The sequence below is a fragment of the Achroia grisella genome, unplaced genomic scaffold (assembly GCF_030625045.1).
Source record: "Achroia grisella isolate CSIRO2021 unplaced genomic scaffold, CSIRO_AGI_Agris_v1 utg640, whole genome shotgun sequence".
NCBI lineage: Eukaryota > Metazoa > Arthropoda > Insecta > Lepidoptera > Pyralidae > Achroia > Achroia grisella.
In genome coordinates, this window is record NW_026712977.1 from 5,212,653 (window position 1) to 5,237,300 (window position 24,648).

The following is a 24,648-nucleotide window of genomic DNA, read 5'->3' on the forward strand; positions in this document are numbered from 1 at the left end:
ACAAAACTAATATAAAATTCATATTTTACAAAGGTTTTTAGATTAGTAGTTGTCCGAGACTACGTGCTTTATTTATAAAATGAAACAACCTACGCCTGTCCACGTGATCTAAAATCTGTTTATATATAATTTCAGTGAGAGGTCTTCAAGGTCGTGAAAAGAAACTAAAAAGACAGACACTAACATTTTCATAATAATAGAATGTATTTAAAACAATTGAATTACCTTTTTTGCCCTCAACGACAATTTTTTATTGTCCTTTAAAACATAAGCGAAGATATAAACATAACATAGCTACAAGAACAATGTATTGTAGGCATATCACATCACTCATTTGAGACATTGACTGGAATCTATTATGTTATTACACGCGTTGTAATCACGTGATAAGTATTTTTCTTTCAGTATGTCTATCCAATTACAAGAATATGAAGACAATAAACAGGAAAACTCAATATGACGACAAAGGTTAATTCACTGTAACTTCTTCTGGTTAGACAGACCTTGTTAGGGGTATAAATTAACTTATTATTTAAGCACTAACTTTAACTAAAATACTATCCATAATATTGACTGCTTAAAAATGTTTAATGTAAAATAATTTTATGTATGTAGACCGAATTTGATTTGTTTTAGTTATGATAGTGTTCTTGTAATTGGATAAATACCCAATTACAAGAATGTGAACTCAATAAACAGGAAAATTCAAGATGACGACAAAGATTGATTCACTGTAACTTTTTCTGGTTAGATATAGACCTTGTTAGGGGTATCAATGAGCTTCTTGTTCCACTAAAATACTATTGACAATACTGTCTGCATTACAACATTTAATATAATATAATTTTGGATTTGATTTGTTTTGATAGTGTTAAAAGTCAATTAATTTGAGTGAAATTATTGTATACAAACTACTATATAAATTGTAAGAAGAAATAATTTAAAAAAATAATTACTCAGTTTTGGACCTAGTTACGTATACGGATATCCCATTTTACGTCGTTCCTTTCTATCTTATTTTGCTGCAAAAATTTAAGTGCTATCACTACAAACAATTATTGGCCTTCGTTTGAAGGAAGGTCATGTGACGCCAAATCAACCTTTGTTTGCGAATACGACTGATTTGTATTTCACGTTCTGTTGACAGCTATTGTATGCTGTACCTTTTCCTAACATACGTCGTTTAAACATGTTTTAAAATAATTCTATTAATTACTATAAAGGAGGCGCTAATCAAGAACTGTCCATATAGAATTCCCTTAACTCATTTGAAGTACTAAAATCATCGTATACTATTTATTTTGACTGTCTGCATGGCATCGAGAGTATCTCTACCCCGATGATTGTCTGGTCAGCCGGCCCCATCAATCTCTCTTGACGTCATGTATAATAAATTATTGTCTTATAGCCTTGATAGTATACGTGAAAATAATACACGGCGGAGGTGCTAATTATATTAGCAAATGCTATACATTTTAGGTAACATTTTTAATTTTAGGTGTCTATGTTTAGAATCATTTCGTATTGTTCATAGCTTAACATTAATTTACAACCAACGATACTAAGAAGGAATTGGCAATTGAACAGTATTTATTGCAGTCGATTTTAGTATCTACATATATGATTTACTCCTCTGTGGGGATTGTCCAGGGATATTATAATTATTCCGTTCACGCGGTCGCCCTGGAAGCTATTATGATTAGTTCCTGGTAAATTTACTATGGTGGACTAAATGACTTCAACATCATCCTAATATCCTTCACTGGTCCCCCGCCAGCGTATACCGTTAACGCATACGTTAGGTGGATCATTCCATATTCATTCATAGACTCGTTACACCACACCGTATCCCGTTTTGTTCCTGTTATAGAACTGGTTCTTTCTTTTACGTTTGTATCATATTGATTTTTTTATGTTTCTACTAGGTTTTACATTGTATTTATTTTATTATGGAAGTAATAATGTCACTGTAAATATATAAAATAAAATAGAATAATTAATAATTGTGTACTCTATTATATTACATACAAATACTTTTAAATACAACAATTTAGTTGCTAGTGTATACATAGCAAGTATTTAGGAATTCAGTCATTTAGTGTCATATTTGCGGTAGAATAACATAGAGATATAAAAATATTGTTATTTTTGTTGTTTAGAGGTATATAAAAATTTTGTTGTGCAAAAATAATGACCCACTTTTATAAGTAAAAACGACACCGTTATATACAGCCTGATTATGTTTATGAAAAATACTTTTGATTTTTGTTATATGACTCATTGTAGGTACTCGTGATTCATTGGGAACACACATTCTCGGACATAGTCGCGACTATCTATGAGAATAAACATTAGCAAAAACTATTAACGTTTTGTGTGTGTATCTGTCTGAAAGTATGTCAAGAACTCTGCATTATACGCTTTCGTATAAATTCGATAGATTTATGGCAATAACAATATAATTGTACGATTACACGCAAATACACAGTAAGCAAGTTTCAAATGAACTCTACATTTTAGACACGGAGATGTATAATGAAGATAAGTTCAGTTACAAAAAGGGATGATGTATAGGCAAATAATAAAAAAAAATAACTGCAATACAACAACACATACTACCCTTAATAGTAAGATAAGACTTAGACTGCCAAGTGAACTGTTGAAAACCATTTATTTTCAACTAGCAATAATAATAATGACAATGGGAGCGCCTTTTCTTTTTTTTTTTTAACATAACATAATTGTAATCACTGGAAGAAATAAATGCATATAAACTATATTTAGCAATTTTTATAACAACGTAGCTGTCTTTAGAAACCGAACAGGAACTCTCAAGTTAAAAGAAAGAAATATCATGATGTGATGTGAAAATAGAGTACCTACTAACGTAATGGCTATATTATTACATGATGCAACCAGTTGGATAAAAGGATGAATAATTGCATATGAATTAGTCATACATATCGTGCACCGAGTGGATCCAAGTACATATTGCATCGGTATTATTTGAAAGCACAATAATCCTTTGTATTATAATTATACAATGTGGTATAAGTAATTAGAATTACTTATTAATTAATAATAATAATTAATTATTTAGCAATTTTTATAACAACGTAGCTGTCTTTAGAAATCGAACAGGAACTCTCAAGTTAAAAGGAAGAAATATGTGTAGTCTTATCACCGGCCAAGAAGCAGTCCTGTCAAGGAGGCCGCAACACTTTCTATCTAACTTATATACTGTATAAACAACAGAGTTCAGATGATCCAGTGTACACGTTCAATGAGCGCACTCGCAATCACATGTGCCGCTTTATCGTCACGGGTTCGATTCCTCGCACTGTGTAAATATTAGTATTCATAAGTGCTATTGCTTGTGTCGCTCCAGTTTATTTCTATGTACATTATGTATGTACGTATTTACAAAAAAAGCAGTATCAGTTGTTTAGTACTCATAACATAAGCTCTAGCCTATCTTGGGGCTAGATGACGCTATGTCCTGGCTTGTTATTATTATTTCCAATACCAACATCCAAATAAATAGAATGAAAAAAAATAAGGGAAATGAACTGAACACTATTTAGCGGAGTCCGTATAAGATACCTGATACGTCGATAAACCTAAACCCGTTTGTACGACTGGTTTTAAACGCCATTATTACAATTTTATGCAATCTTTTTTATATGCATATCTCTTAATTTTTTCAATTAAGGATAAAAGACGGTCTTGGCAAAACCCGGAGTGTTTTTGTACTATAAAATAATACAGCGGCCAATACGGTAGGTAACTGTGGCTTAGTCTGACAGAGTTAATAACTCATGCTTTTTCATGGTAATGTCGGATGTATCACACCAACTGCTTTGTACTTAAACTAGGACACAAACTATATAGACATACTATGCACTAGAACGTTATAATGTTGTGAAATAACTCACATTGCCTATGGTCCACGGATTGGATTCAAACCAGTTTGGAAAAGAATTAATAAATATTAACCTTTACAAAAATTAATACTGTAATAGGAGTTACGATTTAATATAGCTGTACTATCTTCAAAAATAAAAAGAACTCTTAATATAACTATTAAGAGTTCTTTTTTAAAGTTTCAGTTCTTGGTTAAAAAAACTATTTATATATATATATATATATATATATATAAATATCCCCTTGGGCACTTTGTGGCTCAGACGTGCCGTATAGGTAGTTTTTTGTTGATCCTTTTTCACTTGTTGATCCGGAGGCCTTTTGTTGATCTAATGCCAGATGACCATATATAAATGTTGATCCGTTTTGAGCCACAACTGTCAAGACGAGTAATAATAATAATTAAGCGATTTATACACGATTTTATACAAATCCACCTTTTTGGCATACGACCACTTCTTGATCCAATTCAAACGGGCCAATCAGGGTGCAGCATTTGCCAAGGGCTTCCTCATTGGCACGTTTGGGCTACTACATTATGGCTACAGTAACTTAATAATGTCTAGCTAGTATTTCAAGAATAATAGTCTATCTAATCTAAATATTTATAGAAATCAGTCTGGAGTAACGTGACTCCAGATCAAACCTCAATACTTGTTATTTTTTGGACGGGAATCTTTTCTTTTGTAACAACGTTACTGAGCGAATAAAGAGAAGACGCAACGGCGGATCCAGGGGGAGCGTCATGGAGGTCATGGGAGTCATGGGGGCATCATGACTTTCCCTTAGCCCAGGACTTAGGTAGACCACTAATTGAACTAAAAAATAATGAAACAGCAAATTTTTTTGCACGATCGGAATGTTGGTGCAGTAGTATTAATTATAATTAAACATTGTTACTTAAAACATAACAGTTAAAGTACTATAACACTAAAAGCAAAATAGGTATTTTCAAAATACTTTTTCAAAATAAATTACCCTTTGAGTTTTTGTCCAAACCTCAGATATTTTATTTATTTTAGGTATATCAATCATTACATAGTATAGTATAGTATAAAATAAAGTCGCTGTCGCATCTAACAAGTACATAAATAAAGAAAGAAGACTTTTTGGCTCTGAATATATTTCAAAAATCAATTACTTGTGTTAATCAATTTATATACTCTTTCTTATTTCATAGTACTTGTTTTGATCCGAATATATACAGATACCGTAACGGTCTATTAATTATGAATTTATTATACCTAACCTAGATATTTTATTGTGACGAAACTCCGTGTATTAGTATTATCCGATAAGGGTATGCGAACCCTAAGTATTATTACAAAATGACCAGTAATTTCGAAGAAATAAGCCTTTGAATTTCAAATCAACTTACCAAACGGACGCTCAAGGTTCGATTCCCGCCATAGAATTTTTTTTGTTTTGACTTTATGTTATATTTTAAATTAACTATTTTAATAATTAAATGAATTTAATCGAACAAAAAGTTGTCAAGTATTAAATTAATTTTAATTTACATTAACTATTATACTTTCTAAATTGTAAAGCAGCTAACAATTATAGTAAGATCTTATAAATAATGAACACAACAACATTTCAAATATATTTTCTTTATTACAAAATATTTTTTGTGCATGCTATAATAGTTAATGTCACTTAAAATTTATTTAATATTAAACAACGTTTTTATCGATTAAATTCATTTAATTATTAAAATAGTTAATTTTAAATATTACTTTAAAAAAAAAAAAAAAAAAAAAAGTCAATGGTGGGAATCGAACCCGGGGTGTCTGTGTGGTAAGTTGGTACACAGGTACACTCCTAACTAGTAAAATTAATTTAATACTTAACTACGTTTTTCTCGTATAAATTAATTTAATTATTCAAATAATAAATTAAAAAAAAAACAAAAAGAAGTAAATAACAATAGTCAATGGTGGGAATCGAACCCGGGATGTCTGTGTGGTAAGTTGGTACACAGGTACACTCCTAACTAGTAAAATTAATTTAATACTTAACTACGTTTTTCTCGTATAAATTAATTTAATTATTAAAATATTAAATTAAAAAAAAAACAAAAAGGAGTAAATAACAATAGTCAATGGTGGGAATCGAACCCGGGGTGTCTGTGTGGTAAGTTGGTACACAGGTACACTCCTAAGTAGTAAAATTAATTTAATACTTAACTACGTTTTTATTATAAATTCATAATCGTATATAATCATAAATTAATTATTAAAATATAAAATAAAAAAAAACAAAAAAATAAATAATGAAAAAAAAGTGTAGGATTCGAACTCGGAGTATCTATGTGGTAAATTGGTAAACAGGTACACTACTAACTAGGCCATATTGTTGTTGTTTGCTGTGGTGAAAAAACTAGTATATATATAAGTTACACGTACAATTTCAAAGACTTATTTCTTGAAAACTACTGGCCATTCTGAAATAGAAATAGAAATAGAAAATCATTTATTCAAATAAACTTACATTGAAGCACTTTTGAATAGTCATTACATTTTTTAATCTACCGCTCGTTCGGAAAGCTGTCTCATCACAAGAAGAACGAGCAAGAAACTTGCGTGTTGCTCTTTTAAATAATTTTATTATTACTTTACATTTTTAAGTTTAAGTGTGTGAATACAAACCACCAATTAGCACTAATTCAATTAAATACTCAAATAGAAAAAATATTGAATATATAACCAACTGGTTAAACAATTAATAAGAGAAAATCAGTCATAGTGATTAGAGCAGACCAGTCCCTACAAGCAGCACCCGTTCACGAGTATGACGGATGAGCCAGCCATCACTGCGCTCGACCATATTTTAGGGAGCCCAATGACCCGGCCCACCACGCCGCCACAAGTCTGGATATTTTAGTGAGCATGACTACTCAAAACACTAGACTACGTCAAAGCTACTTACAATTGCCATCTGATAGTTATAGTATTCACATTTTACATAAGAATGCATGCGGCAATCAATACAAAAACCGCTACGCTTTCATGTTTCTAAAATCAATCAATTAAATCAAGAAAGCAATGAGAAAATTAAATTATAACGTTGTATGCTAATAAACTAGTTATTTACTTGAAATAAAACTTTAGGGTTTGTATATGTAATGTTTGCATATAAAATATGATTAAAGGTTACCAGTATATTTACACTTTTACTGAACAAACAGAGTTGTTTAGTACTGAAAATATTGTGTGGAAGCCATCAATTACTTTCAGTGCACTTATAGCTTTGATCTTTTCCTAATTATTATTATTAAGTTTTAAAGTGGTTGAATTTTGCGTAGAGTGTTTTTATACGTTATTTCTAATTTACCATTTATTTTAAGTTTTTTAAACTCTATTCATCGAGACCAATCTAATGAGTCCAAACACGATATTTCTGCTGTAAGTTTTCGAAGAGTATGTTCATCATCTGATAATACTGGTGCCAGTATGAAGTCAAGGTTAACAGATAGATAGATAACTAATTACTCTTATTTCGTCAAAATCTTTAGATTACGTACAATAAATTCATAATATCGCTACCTATTCGAATCAGAACAAGTATTTTAGGTACTTCATGTACTAGTATATAAATTCATCAACACACAAGTAAATGATTTTTTAAATATATTCAGAGCCAAAGTTTTTGTGCATTTAAAAAATTTTGCTGATACGGAGTCACTAATGCAGGAAATTGTTGAAAACATATATATCGAGTACAGGTACTATCGATGAATACTTTATCTAGGGAACACGCGGGAACGCGGAACGGCAACATGTTGCCGTTCCGCCACGATACCGTTATAGTGGTAGAAAGAGATAGACAGTGGAACCAGCAAATGTGTCTACGGGTCGTGGCTGGATCAACAAAGTGTACAACTAAGTGCGCGTATATATATATATATATATATACACTTGTCTTTAATTCAAAGGAAATATAAATAATGAACACATCACATTTAAAACAGTAATAAGTACGTAATATTATCACATTATCAAACAGTAACTACGTAATATTATCACATGGTAACAGCACGTATTATGGCAAAAATAAACATCGGCTGATTTGAAAAGATTTATTATAGTAATAATAGTAATCTCAGGACAATTCACACAGCTTCATCTAGACCCAAGTTAAGCTAGCTGAACATTGTGTTATGGGTACCAGATAACTGATACAAATACAAAGATTTTTTTCGTAAATTAATATATATTATCTATACATAGAAAACACCCAGACCGTTACAAACAATCATACTCATGAATACAAATGTTTGAAGCGTGCGAGGAATCGAACCCTCGACCACCAAGCAGGAATCAAAGCGGTGTACTAGCTAAATCGCTAGACTACCGACAACTAGCTGTACACGCGACTTCGTTCGCGTGGAATGTAACTTCTTATATTTTAGTAAAATAAAGTTAAATTACACACGGACGAAATCCCGTGTACAGCTAGTCATCAATAAAAAAAAACACGTAGGTATCTCTAATATATTATACACTAGCTATTCCCGCGACTTCGTCCGCGTGGTTTTTAACTTTATTTTTCTAAAATAAAAGTAGCCTAAGTTACTCCTTATTACATCAGCTACCTGTCAAAAAAGATCCCATTAAAATCGGTCCAGCTATTTCAGAGATTAGCCGGAACAAACAGACAGACAGACAGACAAAAATTGTATAAAAATAAATTTTAGTATATGTACCGTATTTATATTCATATGCAAGTAGTAAAAAACGGTTATTTCAATATTACAAACAACAGGCTTCAACATTCTCAAGTACCACAAAAAAGATGTTTTTTCTATCAAATAAACCGTTTTTATTAAAAACAAGCTGGGAACAGCGACTTCGTCCGCGTGGAATTTAACTTTATTTTTCTAAAATAAAAGTAGCCTAAGTTACTCCTTATAAATCAGCTACCTGCCAAAAAAAGTACCGTCAAAATCGGTCCAACCATTTCAGAGATTAGCTGGAACAAACAGACCGACAGACAGACAGATAAAAATTATAAAAATTGTTATTTTGGTATATGTACCTTATATATATTCATATGCATGTAGTAAAAAACGGTTATTTCAATATTACAAACAGACACTCCAATTTTTATTAAATGTATAGATGTATAGATTATTATTTATTTATTTATTCATCCAAAATAATACAAATTGTGTAGGATAACGTAATAGTAACATTACAGTAAAATTTTGTCACCAACATAATAGCAACTTAAATATTAAATCTCGGTATATCTATACACTAGCTGGCCCCAGCGACTTCGTCCGCGTGAAATTTTATTTTATTTTTCTAAAATAACAGTAGCGTAAGTTACTCCTTATTACATCAGCTACTTGCCAAAAAAAGTCCCGTCAAAATCGGTCCAGCTATTTCAGAGATTAGCCGGAACAAACAGACAGACAGACAGACAAAACTTGTAAAATATGTTATTTTGGTGTATGTACCGTATTTATATTCATATGCAAGTAGTAAAAAACGGTTATTTCAATATTACAAACAGACACTCCAATTTTATTTACATGTATAGATTAAAAAAAAAGTAACAGTCATAAGGCTAGTCGTATGCCTAATATATATAATAATGTAATAAATTCATTTAAACAGAAATTGCGGCAACATTATTTAAATTTGTAACTTTTTTACTGTCCTTCTCCTTTTTTCACATCTTTCTGTTATATCCCTATAGTTCTCTCTATATTTTCTGTTTTTCTTACTTTCAATTTGAGACTGTACTTATAATTTGATTATCGGATCATTATGTATTTATTTATACATTTATGGGTTATATATTTATGTATGTATATTGTTATTTTTTTATAGAAATGTATATTTTGCTTTGTATTTATATATCTTTTTTTGACATTTCTTATTTATATTAGTGCACCGCCAATAATCTTTCGCTGCACCACTCATGGTTGCCTAGTAAATAACGCGGCAAAATATTAAGTCCGCCACATGTACAAATTTGTTTGTGCATTAAAGTTAAAGAAATAAAAAAAATACAATACTGTTTAATGAAAATGCGTATTGTCTAGTGCTTTGAGATGTATCAAAATAAGGTCAACAAAAAAGTCCATGATGGTATATGTGTATCTCTTAAGGATAACCAACAATAACCATTTTTTATCTTTTAAATTTTACGGGAATTTTTTTTATCGTATGTTTCCCTTAAAATCATGTAAACTATGTTATTATGTCATAATCTAAAGAAATAATAATATTTTATAGTGACATATCCACTATAAAATACCAAAAAGTAGCAATGTAATTCGTTACGCGCGAATCAGCTGTTATAAGGTCAAAGGTCGGTGCACCCCGCGTATTTGATAAATAGTGCTTCTCTGGATGTCTTTAAGAGAAAATGGCAGTATGTACGTGTATATGTACAAGTCCTTAAGTGTTAAGTTTTTCAAATGTACAATAAAGAATAAATATTTTTAAGTACAGTACTTACGTACATTAATATAATACCTACTTTTTACTTGTATCTATTGTTATCAAAATTAAATTATAAGTTCTTAACTTTACCACGACTATGTGACCCTCTATTGGCGCCAAAACGAGTGAAAAAATGAACAGCATACGACGACGACGCAGTACCTATAGAGTGGAGCAAGTGCTTATTCAGTTTTATTCAACTATTTAGTCCCTCCACCGTTACAATGAATGGAGGCGGATATTAGAATGTATGTAGCATTGCGAATATAAAATATCTAGATTAGGTATAATAAATTCATAATTGATAGGCCGTTACGGTATCAGAGCCAAAAAGTCTTCTTTCTTTATTTATGTACTGTTAGATGCGACATCGACTTTGTTTTATACTACACTATGTAATGATTGATATACCTAAAATAAATAAAATATCTGAGGTTTGGACAAAAATTCAAAAGGTACTTTATTTTGAAAAAGTATTTTGAAAATACCTATTTTGCATTTTGTATTTGAAATACAAAACACAAAACTATTTTTGTTTTTAGAGTGACATTTCTATGAATTCACTGTCGATAGCGAGCGGTGCGATGGAAAAAGATAACCGTTTATAAAAATATAATAAATAGCCCTGGACAATTAACACAGACTGATACTGAACTGATATAAATAGATATTTTTATTTTGTAAATACATATGTAATATACATATAAAACACCCAGACCGATGAAAACAATCGATGACCGATGAGTACAAATGTTTGCACCGTGCGAGAAATCGAACCCGCGACCATCGGATGTAAAGCGGTGTGACCACCGAGGCAGTCGAGATATATAAATAATCTTATGAATTTAATTTATTCTAATTTGTTTGTGTGCGCGGGGTGCGGTGTACGGTGCTCCCCCCTGCCTCCACCGTTGCTGGAGCTTGCATGTATGGAGCATTGCGAATATAAAATATCTAGATTAGCAAATGAATAAATTCATTATTGACAGACCGTTACGGTATCTATATATATTCGGATGAAAATAAGTATCGCAGTAAGGACGAGTATATAAAGTGATCAACACAATTAATTGATTTTTGAAATATATACAGAGCCAAAAAGTCTTTGTGTATTCAAAAAATATCTAATTTGTTTGTGTGCGCGGGGTGCGGTGTACGGTGCAGGGGGGACCCTGCCTCCACCGTTGCTGGAGCTTGCATGTATGGAGCATTGCGAATATAAAATATCTACATTAGTAAATTAATAAATTCATAATTGATAGACCGTTACGGTATCTGTATATATTCGGATGAAAGTAAGTATCGCAGTAAGGACGAGTATATAAAGTGATCAACATAATTAATTGATTTTTGAAATATATTCAGAGCCAAAAAGTCTTTGTGTATACCAAAAATTTAGCCGTTCGGAGCCAGTCAGTCACGAATTATTAGTAAAAAAAGTGTCGAGTATATCGTACTATCGACGAATATATATGGCCGCATCGCAAAATAGAATGCGACGTTGCCATACCGCCTGAGATATACGCGATAGGAGTCAAGTTATTCAGTGCAAAAGGTGGAATCAGCAAGTGTGTAGGTTGTGGCGTGATCAACAAAGTGCCCAAAGAGGTGTTTATATATATATATATATATATATATATACTAAATCATTTCTACTCTAAATATACTGGCCGCAGTTTTTTTAAGAACAGACTCCGGGCGGTGTGGTTGTAAAGCCGTACTTTTAGGTAGTGCGCAAACATAAACACTGCAGTATGTTTTATAACAAAGAGATGGACACAGTAAATATAAAATTGACAAATAATTTATTTAATTTTGATCATAGACTCACATGTGTATTGTTTTTGGAAACATATATCTTTGGGATTTCATTTGAACCATGACATTTAAAAGCAATTAGTGCATGTAGTCATTATTTAACTAAAAAAAAGTTGTGGGTCGACATACAAATAATATTAATTTTCCACATTATAATAATTAATCTGTTCAAGTATTAATACTTGAACTCCAACAATTCTGAGATGACTCATATGTCATCATTGCCTTTATCCCATTATTTGGGATCAGCGCAGTATGTGAGAATGACTCATATGTAAGGAAGAATAATTTCGGAACCACATGTTCACCCCAAATAAATGGGATAAGGAAGAAGCAGATGATATTCAGTGATGGTAATCTGCTAATAAACCTGATAGCATAAATTCGAATCCAATTATTAGAGCAAATCAATGTTCGTAAAACATGAGTAGAAAAAATTAAATTGTGTAAATTTTTTATTGAATTTTATAAAAAGTCAAACATATCATGAAGTCCGTAGCATACATACAAACTATCAAAACTTTGAATTTATACATACTAAGTAGTAACTAGCCACAACGTTCAGTCGCCTTTATGGGGCACACTGGCCACGTTTTCCTATAATGGAGTGCGTTATCGGTAATAGTGTTTCAAGTGTGCGCGGTACCTAAAGGCCGCAGTCCGTAAGCATCTCGAGGCTGTACGTGGTTTGTATGTAAAACAATCTGACACTGGCAGTAAATGACGTAGAACATTAATTATGTCCATAAAAAGGCACTGAAGTAAATGTTTATTTGATGAGTATTAATACAGGAGGTTAGGGTACATGTTGCGACATAATTAAATCTACAAAAATGACATATACTAATGGATTAAAAAAAACAAGATGTGTAAAATTTATTAAAAACATCACAACGAATGAGTACCGACGTAGATAGCCAAAAACTTCCATGATGGGGTGTTATAATTTGATAGTTTAGATTTGAGATTATTATAGGACGGTAGGAACAATATATTAAATTAAAAAAAATTATATTAAAACTAAAATTAATAAAGGATTAATTAATTAATTTAGTTATTTAGCACAATTTCGTGGTGACATTTTTTTCGCTCTCAATATTCGACATTTAGCATTAAGAATAAAATCAATTGCGCTCAGATTCATGGCGCGATCTGGTTGTATCAACGTAAAAGTAAATAAGTAAGGGCGTTAAACAATAGATGTTATTAATGTACCGTTCTAATCAAGATAGGACAAGTAGTTTATTTACTTTATTTATCACTGTTACTGTCACGTATATTGTTCATAATTATATGTTTACGAAAAAGACATTGTATAAAAGATCAACAAAATCAATTTGTTCAAATAGCGAAATAAAAATACATGGTAGTTGAAAAAAGCACCACCAGTAGTTCTATATGTAATATTTATAAATTTTCTTCGCAGCTGTGGGGAATAATATACATACATATGTGTATGCCCTCTATCATTCAATTGAGAAAATATTTCTCAAAAATTGCCACGGAGACAACTAAATATTTCTGTGAGGGCAATAACCGCGGCATGACATTAAGTAGAAAAAGAAGGTCGTGCAACAGAATTTTAGATGTAACTGGAAGGTCCATCGAGTGGACGGTTCATTTATTGCTGTGGTAGTAGTATACGTCTATATAGCCAGCATAAACAGTTTTTTTTAGAGAAATGACGATAACTTTCGCGGAAGAATTAAAGGTAAATATTTTTTCAGGTATTAGTCGGTACAATTCAAGTCAGGATTTCCTGATTTCGCTCTCATATTGGCTCATTGCCAGCTTGATATAGCTCAGACTCTTTATTAGACTTCAAGCATAAATATATTTTATAACTAGAACCATTTAATATTACGCATTAATTTCCGAACACAATAGTAAACAGAATATTAAATGGAACATCCTAGAAATTTATGATTTACATCTTGAAGAAGTTGCTTCAATTTTGGCAATGTTAACACTGAATACTAGAGTGATTATGAAAAGAAACATTAACTTAAATCTATATAGTTGTGAAACCTCCTTTTAAGTATATATATTCCCTTGACAGGAGGCTCTATTAACCGCGTTTCAGAATAGGTGTAGAATGAATATACTTTACAGGGAAAATGTCCCCATTTTGGGACCAACAATTAACATTGATGCTGGGTATATAATTAATATTATAATTAATCATTTAACAAAATTTTACAATTAACAAATTCTATATGCAAGGTTTAGTTCTAAAAACTGAAAGCTAGGTAGAATGTTTATGATACTGGAACCACTGTCGCAAAAAAGTGGAAGTTAGAAAACAAATTTATACTCAATTGATCACGTGACAAAGTTGTATGTATAAAGTTTATTAAAAGTTATTTTTAATATTTCACTTTGCTACTACGTTAAAGTTGTTCGGGATCATAAATATTATTACTCACTTTCAGCTTGGTACCTATATATATGACTTACTCTATATACCGTTTCCTTCTTACCGTACCCTATATAACATTGTTGAACGAACTCTCACGTTTTCAGTTAAATTGCGTGCCAATATAACAATATTTACAGCGTTTATTCCTACTACAACGGATGGTTCACAACTTGTACATTTGCACAATATATGGTCACATATGTATACAATAATTTTGCATGTGCATATAAATAAATGTCGTAAATAAGACATATATGCGATACGCATTTCGATGGAAATGCGACTTTAGTAACGTCAATTATTTTAAGAAGTCTATGCAGTAATCTTATTTTGAGACCAATGTTTTTTTTTTGTGACAAACGAGAAATGGTAGAATGGTATATCGAACAAGCTGTATACCTAAATAGCAAGTCTATTTACATGAATAGCACTACGTACATTACGTCTTCATGAGTCACCTACCACTGTACCCTATAATTTCACTGCTGTGTCTGCCTTACGATTGAATTGAAACAAATACAAATACAATTCTCTGAAACTTGGAATATTTTATAACCGATATTATATACTCGATTTTATTACGAATAAAAATGCTTGAAGCAGATGCCATGATATAAAATTATAACCAACGACGTATATGACGTGTGTGTGTAGGTAAACAAGACACCTGAGCTAACAGATTTCTGTCGTGCACAACAAAAGATGATATGTATTTTGTACAGCGGCTTGATATTACATGAGAAGGTGATATCAAAATCGGTGTGAACACGGGAATATTTAGTTCTCACAGTAATTATAACATATATATGCAAAACGGCATGTAATATAATGCATGTTTATTATTATGTACACTGTCATATAAGATATATCGAAGTTGACGATAGCTTAATATCATATTATATAACATTATCTATATTGTGACAGTTTGCAATTGTACCAGTATTCTTTTTTTACGAATTACTCTAATGCCGTTAGCCGCAGCTGGCCTTTACAGCTTCAGCGGACAAACCTGTAGAAGGACTTATATAACGGTTGAAGGTCAACTCCCGCCTGACGGATATGACTTTAGTCTGAGGGTACCGCTATTGTTCAAACCACGGCTCAGGCCGTCATAATTTCGATCCCCGTTTGAATTGGATTGGGAACCATAAAAGGGGCATTGTAACAGTAGAAATGGGAAATAATAGTAGTAATTGCTAGTAAACATTATGGTTGGAAGATAGAAATGAAAAGTGATCCAGAACATTTATCCTTCAACTATATTGTGAAACAATTTACTGGTATTCAAATGTATAAATTTATAGAATGACCGACATCATAGCGATCATATAGATATATACGGTAACATAATAAAGCCTAATGCAAAGATAGGTAGGTATTTGCAAGTAAATAAATCCAGTTACTAATTCGTTTGTTTTGATAACAATATAATTGATATTCCATAATACTCATACGGCCTATGTAACTATATATTATTTTTTCCTTTATTTCCCTTGATACAAAAAAAAATCTATAGTAAAGAAACCATGTTATAGTAGACTTGCGCATGATAGTTCGCTACTGGGATGGTATCTATTTAGTTCGTAGATCTCAAATAAACTAGTTCGTTCGCTCTCTACTAGAATCAGAGAAAGTGAAAAAACTCTAGGCGTTTTTCTTTTGTCAAATGCTATAGTACCATTGTATACTTGTATATTTTTAAAAAAGAACTAACGAACTAAAACTATCTTAGTACTAGCTCGCGTATTACGTCTTTGGGAGAGCACTTCCGAACTGGTTCGCGAATTACAGAAACCTATAGTATATTATTTTATGATTACGCAATTTAACCTTCGACTTATAACTGGAGTGAGTCTGTGCCGATATGATAGACATCAACGGAAAATGTGTAGTGCGCTATTCCCATACAATACACAAGAGGACAAAGAAAAGGTGATGAACTTCAGACTAGGTAGATTGATAACCTTTATATATGTCTAGACTGTAGCTCATATCGCCGAAATAAATGAGATTTCATCATAAGTTATATTTTTAGGCTCGGAACGACTTTTCCTATTTCCTGCAAACAAGCGGTTCGTCCCGTTTCGTACGAGTAGAACAATATACAGATTATAATATTTATTTCCAAACCGAAAGGAAGTAACAGTATTCATGAAAGTAAAAGATTTTCGCCAATAAAGTAGTAATCTGTATATCCATTGTTCAATGTCGGTAATGTTGTCGAAGAACAAAATTGTTAAATTAATATCTAGAAATTTAGAAAATGCTTCAACAATTTTTATGAAATTTATTGTAGTAATACATACAAAATCCTTACTATTGTACAAAAAATATGGTTGTTGTAAGTAGTTATTATTTTATTCCAATCACTTCACACACATACATGTCAGCCTACTATTATACCGAAACCATGCGTTTGTTTTTTAGATCGAAATAAAAACCGCGCGCACAGCTAGTAACAAATATGTAAAAATATAACTTACTTTGAGTCCCGTCGCTCATCTTGCTGTTGGCGGCAGTAACATTGGCCGCTGGAGGCGCTACCGATGGAACTGTTGCCGCTGGTGCCGCTGATGTAGCAGATGAAGTTGAGTTGGCAGCTGCAGTGGCTGTGACAGCACCTGCAGCCTCAGTAGGTTGCGCCGCTGCAGGGTCATGAGTGGGAACGACATCGCGTCGGTATCGACTATGGTCCAGGGTCATAATGTGTGGCTTGAGTTGGCCTGAAAAGCCATTGCCGCCGACTACCCTGTATTCTGTATTCCAAGCTGAAATTAATAATTACATTTCAAATATTTGTTTAGAACACTAAAAAATTTATTTATAAAACTATAGAAATTATAATGTAAACATTGTCTATCATCTATTTGTTATGTTATGACTATTGGTCACCCAATGGTCGATAATCGATCATAATTAATTTCAATTCTGTCTTAAAAATTAAATTCAGCCTGAATATTATAAAGGTTCTATTGTATGTGTGTGTCAAATACATAGTGTAATGTTTATTTTATATAATGTATTTTAAATGATTATTATCCCTTCCCTATATAAACTATAAGTGTGCGCAATGTCATACTCTTCCGTCCGGGTAAACAGGGGTACAAAGTATATGCTTCAATTGTTAATATTATGATATATAACAAATATATACATATAAATATTTAGCACAGGCTAGTTGGATATTGCACCTACTTATATTTTATAAAATATTATATTAAGAAAATAGAATTTTGTCACATGGGCATGGCAGTGACACATTTGTAATTACCATGATGTAGGCATGATGTAAGTTAGCTAAGTCTCTAACTATCTTAACGTGAACGTGTATCTTTATAAAAAATATAATATTCTAATCGCATTTTACTGGTTTTATATGGCATATTTTTGTATACGGCTTGAAATTACTTCCAATTTGACAAAAAGTGCTAAAACCGTTACTAATTTTTTTTTCTATTTATTCTGACACGTAGTCATTAAAAATGTACAGGCACTATTAATAAAAAACAAAGCATTGTATGCCGAGTATTAATATTAAAGTACTTAGTAAAAGAATCGCTTCGTTGACATATACATATAGATAGATATATTAAACTTATGGACAGAATTGTCATCATCAATCATAGAAACTATGCAGATGGTGGTGGTCGTTCTTTGCCACATTCTGAACTATGTATACATATTACATTCACATATGATGTCAACAATATCAACAACTGCTTTCAAAGTAAGCGTAAGTAAGTGTTTCTTAGTAACCATAGCTGCTACAATTACGTCCATTTCCTTGTATCAGTCGGAAATTTTGAAATATCTTTAAACAATAACATGACGAATTGTTATATCTGCCCACCCTGGTGCGGAGAAGCGGGAGTTCGTTTAATTAGTTATCCGTTAAATACAATACTGTATTAAGTAATTATCTTGTTAACCGATGTTATTATATTAATATTGGAGACCCATTGAAATTGTTAGACCAACCAGTAGGAATGTAAGCATTATATGACTTGACAGATGCTAACTGTGCCTAAAAGTCTGTGTGTGTGTTTATTTTTAATTACCTATTATACTTATAGTATATGATAGTTTGCAAGTGAAACTATCAAAATGAATATTCTTATAGATATATTAATATTGAAATTATTCAACGATTACGTAGTAGTTTTGAACGATGAAAGGATATAAACTAAATCCTATGCGAGTAAAAATGCATCGTTACGCACGATACACCATTAGAATATTTGCATTATACATGAGCCAAAAATTCTACACAATTCTTTTAAGGTAGTTTTAAATTTTATTTAGTTATCAAGTTGTACTGAAAGTTAAAGGACAATGTCATAGTGACATTATTAACAATTGCAATAATTTCCAAAAATATATTTTATGTCTTATAGAAGATACTAAAATGTAAATAAATTTTAGGTGACTACAGATTTCCGTTTATTTATAGCTGTTTACGAAATTTAATCACTGCCATTGACTAATACATTTTGCAACTACTTATTTACTTAAAGGATCGATTATGAAATTGTTTATGAGGAAATTCTAAATAATTATTCAAATTACAATTTGTAGAATTGTTAAGAACCGGTCAATCGATATAAACTAAAAAAATATCCTTTAATGAAATCTGTGAATTCTATTCTTCTATTGTATTCTGCAACATTTTATATAGTCCACAATGCCTATCGACCATTTAATAATCCCTTGACATATAATAGTAACATTAATTGCCTTAATTGCTTTTACGTCGATTATTTCAATTACCACACATGGTCAACACCCTCATAAATCTATGTAGTCACACTATTTTAATTCTTATGTCAATAACAGTGGGTACAGTTTTGTGAGCGCATCTTGAATACTGTACCTGACGAATTGTACAGTTAGTGAATCATTAATTTCGAGGGCTGACTTCCTTTTGGTTTATATCTTGCGGAGTATATAGATGTAGAAAAACTAAATAACGCCGTTCAATAGATACTATATTCGTTATGCCAATATTCAAAACGTGAATATAAATACGTGAATATATAACGTATAACTGAGTCATTGTTAGTCATTTGTAAATGAAATAGTTTCAGCTTTTTATCAGTGATAAACAAGTTAATAGGGATTTAGGCTTACATGGCCATATTGGTTTCCTTTGCGATTCTATCGCTGCCTAGTGTAGATGTACATATTTTACAATTTAAATCTAAAATGGATTAAATTAACAAACAAAGAGCAATTACTAAATCAGTTTTATTTCTACTTTTGCTAGTTATTTCGTTAATATTTATTTACTCGTCAATTTTGTTATTTATATATAATTACATATTATTAATAATAGTTTTACAGTATCGACATTTTGAATATTTTTGATACACGATTACGGATGGCTTCTGTATAGTTAACATACAATTAGTATGTATGCGAGAACCTACTGCTAAGCATAAATTTATCATACATGGCATGTACCGAAAATATAAGTACTAGCGTACATACGAAATATACAAAAACACCAGCCTCTTTGATATTTGATATTATTATTTTCTACATATTAATATTAGGTGTGTGTCACCTTTTAAGGTTAAATAACTGAAGAATCAATACGAAATGTATGGAAAATAGATTATTACATCTTAAAAACTAGAAGATTGGACAATAGCTAGCTTTAATAATTTGATACCTCTCAATGGAAAAATTTATATTATACCGATGAGTGTAGTTACAGCATTGAGGGAGAACAAATAAAACGGACGTGTAGGCGTAGTGCAGCCGAATCAATTGTTGAATTAAACTGCACATACTTGTGTTGGAATACGTGTATGATTATTTTAATTGAACCGCAGGAAACAGTTATTTAGCAGAATTCCAGTCATATAGCGGTTACAGAGTTATTTGTATCTGTAGTAGGCGATAAATAATGTTACCTTGTGATTATATGGTACCGGTATATGACCGACCAACTTCTGATGGAAAGTGGTAAATTACTGCCTGTTTAGTGGCACTCATAGACTAGAGATTGCAGCGTGCGATATGATCTTTATGATATTTACGTTACACGTCTTTAATATATAATCTAATTTTTCTTTGCATATATTAAAGGGAAAACTTTCTGTGTGATAAGTTTTCACATAAAATTGTTAAGAAGCTAAAGTAAGCGGAGAATTAAATACCTATAAAGGAGTAAAGTTATTATTTCAGAGAATAATATTCAATACACTATATACATGTATAAATAAATGGTGTCTTAATTTTATTTATTTTTATTGTTGTTTAATTATCATCAACCGATTATTGCAGGAAATAAAAAAAATATATGAGAACAAATATTTTAATGAGTTTAGCTCTAATGATGTGATCAAGATCATACAAAATTAACAAGCAAACATTTTAAGTATACTCGTACATACACGCTCACACACACATTTACATACATATGCAGGTCAGATTCGCCGCCAATTTGGCGACTTAGTTAAAATAGAAAAAACAACGGTTAAAAAATCGCAGAGATAGCCATAACCTCTGCGAGAAGGTGAATTTAGTACACACAATATCACCAAAATGTCAAATTATCACTTAGCTTTGGAACATATGCGATAAAAAAGTCTACATTCTGAGACAAAAGGAAGGCAGAAGGTTATCGCGTACAACAAAAATTCGACACTACAGGATGGTAACGGTTAGGCTATCATAACTAACTAGGTAGGTATAACAGATATAATCTGTTTTTGAATTCTTGGTAAATTAAGTAAACAATGTCCAATGCTACTTTAGGATATGCATTGTAATTAATTATAATGATGGCATCTAATTGCTTGTAAGGAATCTATAAATATTTTAGTGCATATTTAATTACTAAATATAATGTTCACAATTCTCATCAACGCAGTTTTTATTAAATAAGTAAATGGATCACGCGACGCAGTCCTCATGGAATACAGCCTATATTTTAATTAAATCGGTCAAGTATTTCATGAGTTTTCCATTACAAAAATACGTACAAAAATGTAATATCTCTTTATATAGTATAGACGATTGTAATCCTAAAGATGAGATTTTTTTCTATGAAATACTAACAAATTCTTCTTAACATGCTGTTTTCTCATCTAGCACAAAGATTGAAACACTTTGTGTATAATATTTTGGAACTTCGAGAAACCTATGGCCTAGGACATGAATTTAGCAGAAATTTTAATATAGGAGAATATGAGTTTTTTCATCAAGAAATAGGCTGAGGAATGTTAAACTTATGATTATAAGTTATTAATTAAGTATATTATTACAAGATAATTTCCATACAAAAGCATTGCCGCACTTACGTCTTATATTTCTATCTACGGCTGTAGATTAGACCGTGGACGAGTTACGGGAACATGGTTATTACTATAGTCATTATTTGGCGTGACAAATAGAATAGATATTTCAGTTAGACACGCCGAACAGTCGGATGGCGCAACTCGTTTGTTTCTAATACAATGCTATAAAAAATAACTAGATTCATGAATCTATTTATTTTTACAGTTCTACTCGCGAATTAGGTTCCAAATTATACTGACCAGTAAAAATGGTCCTATCACAAATTTAACAATATTTTTTATTGAAAGAAAAATACTTTTTACACTAATACCACATTTTTTTTTTATTAATTTTATATTAACAGAAAGCGATGATTGCTCAACAAATTACCAAATTATTACGAGCATTCTCATTTCTCTAATTGTGTAAGTAATTGTTAAAGGTAGCGACGTCCTCGTAGTCGTCGTAAATTCATAACTTGTTTACCTTAGTTTATTCCTTTTTTTAAATTACTCTAATACTGTAATGGAGAAGTAGTTTGGATCCTAAAGTTTAATGCAGTCCTTAACTTCAAATGTCTTGCACGGTCATCTACATTCACAAGAAAGTGCGTTACTATCCTGGAAGCACTCTCTTTTATTCAACCGCATAAAATAAATAAAGCCCTGATATTGACTGATTCCCTTAGCAAGATATATCAAAATTACAATTTCAGTCAAAAGATAACTTTTATTTAACATCGATAACACACATTTCTTTAAAATGCCACTGCAGTAATTTATTAGTTCAGTACTTTTGGTTGGATTCCTAGTCATTCAGAAATAACTAGCAATAAGACATGTGGGTCATATAAGCAATCCAAAAGTGTAAACAAATATGAAGGTGCTTAATGCCTGGAAATCTCTGTGACAAAAAAACTTAAGGCAAATATTATAGTGACACACAATGCACTATCCCTCCATAACCATGGTTTTTCACTGACACCTAGACAAATGACAAATGGGTCACAATGGTAATCTGCCAATTATGTGTGGGACATAAACATATACTAGTTTTCTATCTAAAATCAGAGTAAGCAATAACTCCATCTAGGAATGTGGCACTCCTGAGGAACACATACTTTTGATGCCGAGGCTTTAACTACCAATTTCTGAATTGCTACCCAGTAACTTTCCAGTACTTGGACTCATTCCTGTTGATTACTTGATGTTTAGCTTATGTTGCTCTGGTGAGGGTCAATCTAAATTATTATGTACTAATAACATTAAATGATTTATACTGGGTTATTTATTGTTTTGTGTGACCCTTCTTTATAGTGTACTCAAGGAGTCAAGATAGTGAATGTCATTTTCGCCAATAAATATCTTATTCCATGAAAGAAGAAGAAGACAAAATGGTGTTGGACGAGCAAAGCATTTGAGGAGACTATAAACCTATGAAAGTAAGGATGGATGGATGGATGGCACCACATGGATGGTATCGAACCTTAGCACAGATCGCTGTAATTTTAATTCCCTTTTGAATCAAACAGGATCTACTGGAGAGGATATGCATACCTATGAAATATATCCAAACTATCAAATTTGTAGTCCCAGTGTCTTGGAATATGAGTTGATCTATAATAGAATAATTCAAACTGTCTCTTTATGAAGTAATTAATTAAATTAGTCAAAGTTTTTTAATGAACTTGTTAATCATATGACCATTGAACCATAGCTGGTTTATAAATGGACTCATTTAACACAGAAGATAACATTAATAAGCAGTTGTTAGAAGTTATTATACAAGGATTAACAAATGTTCCTCTATATAGGAATGACAGTATTAATTATCCTGTCTTAGTACTAAGAAACAGTAAAGTAAGTATATATTACAAGAGATAGTGAATATGATACCAATACTCAAGGAAGATTACGGAATGTGGCAAGAGATTCACTGAGAAGAGTATGGCTCTTAAATTATAATTATGAATATTTATTCATAATTATAATTTAAGAGCCATACATAATAGGCTATTCCTGATTTGGCTTATCTTCACATTTGTGAAGATAAGCCAAATCAGGAATAGCCTGTAAGAACTGTATTTAATGATAATCACAAAACAACATAGGCATACAAAATTAATATAATTAAAATACATTAATTTTGTATGCCTATGTTGTACTGTTATATTAACCCTAGCCTGTAATGATATATGTTTATAATAAATTTACTTCAAAGTATAAGATACTTAAATGTATATCCAATTAATATGTTAATTGTTGTGTAATATGGAGGCGCCCGGAGTCAAAAGGTCTTTGCCAATGCCAGCTCCTCAGGAGAATAGATAATAACTGATTATTCTAATTGCACATAACTTATTGCAACAAATTAAGTGTGATTAAAACATACATACCAAGTAAATATGTTATACTGGTAATATTATGACTAATGTGAATATTCACTGAGTACAATTTAAGAGTCTAAATTGAAAAATTAGTTTTAATAGTAAGTAGTGACTAGCTTTTCAATACTTCTATAATTTTCCTCATGCCAGGTCTCCGTTTTATTGTTTAGATAATACAATAATAAATACATGTGCATAAACATTAGTTTACACAATTATACCAAATTAATTTTATATTAATTTTTGGAGATGGTCATAATATAATAATGATCTTATTTCAAGCCAAAAAACCCAACAGTCAAAAAACTTGTGTAGAATGTGTTTTTCCAAAGTTAACCGTTGTTTTCATAAACTATGGC

General features: G+C 31.3%; 1 protein-coding gene across 1 annotated transcript in view; it reads right to left on the minus strand.

The window, feature by feature from the left end:
• LOC131849166 (plexin domain-containing protein 2) overlaps positions 1 to 24,648 on the minus strand; it is a 39,626-nt gene that overhangs the window by 14,572 nt on the left and 406 nt on the right. The window contains exon 2 of the mRNA XM_059199167.1: positions 17,103 to 17,387. Within this exon, the coding sequence (XP_059055150.1) occupies positions 17,103 to 17,387 (285 nt within the window). The remainder of the gene's footprint in view (positions 1 to 17,102; positions 17,388 to 24,648) is intronic.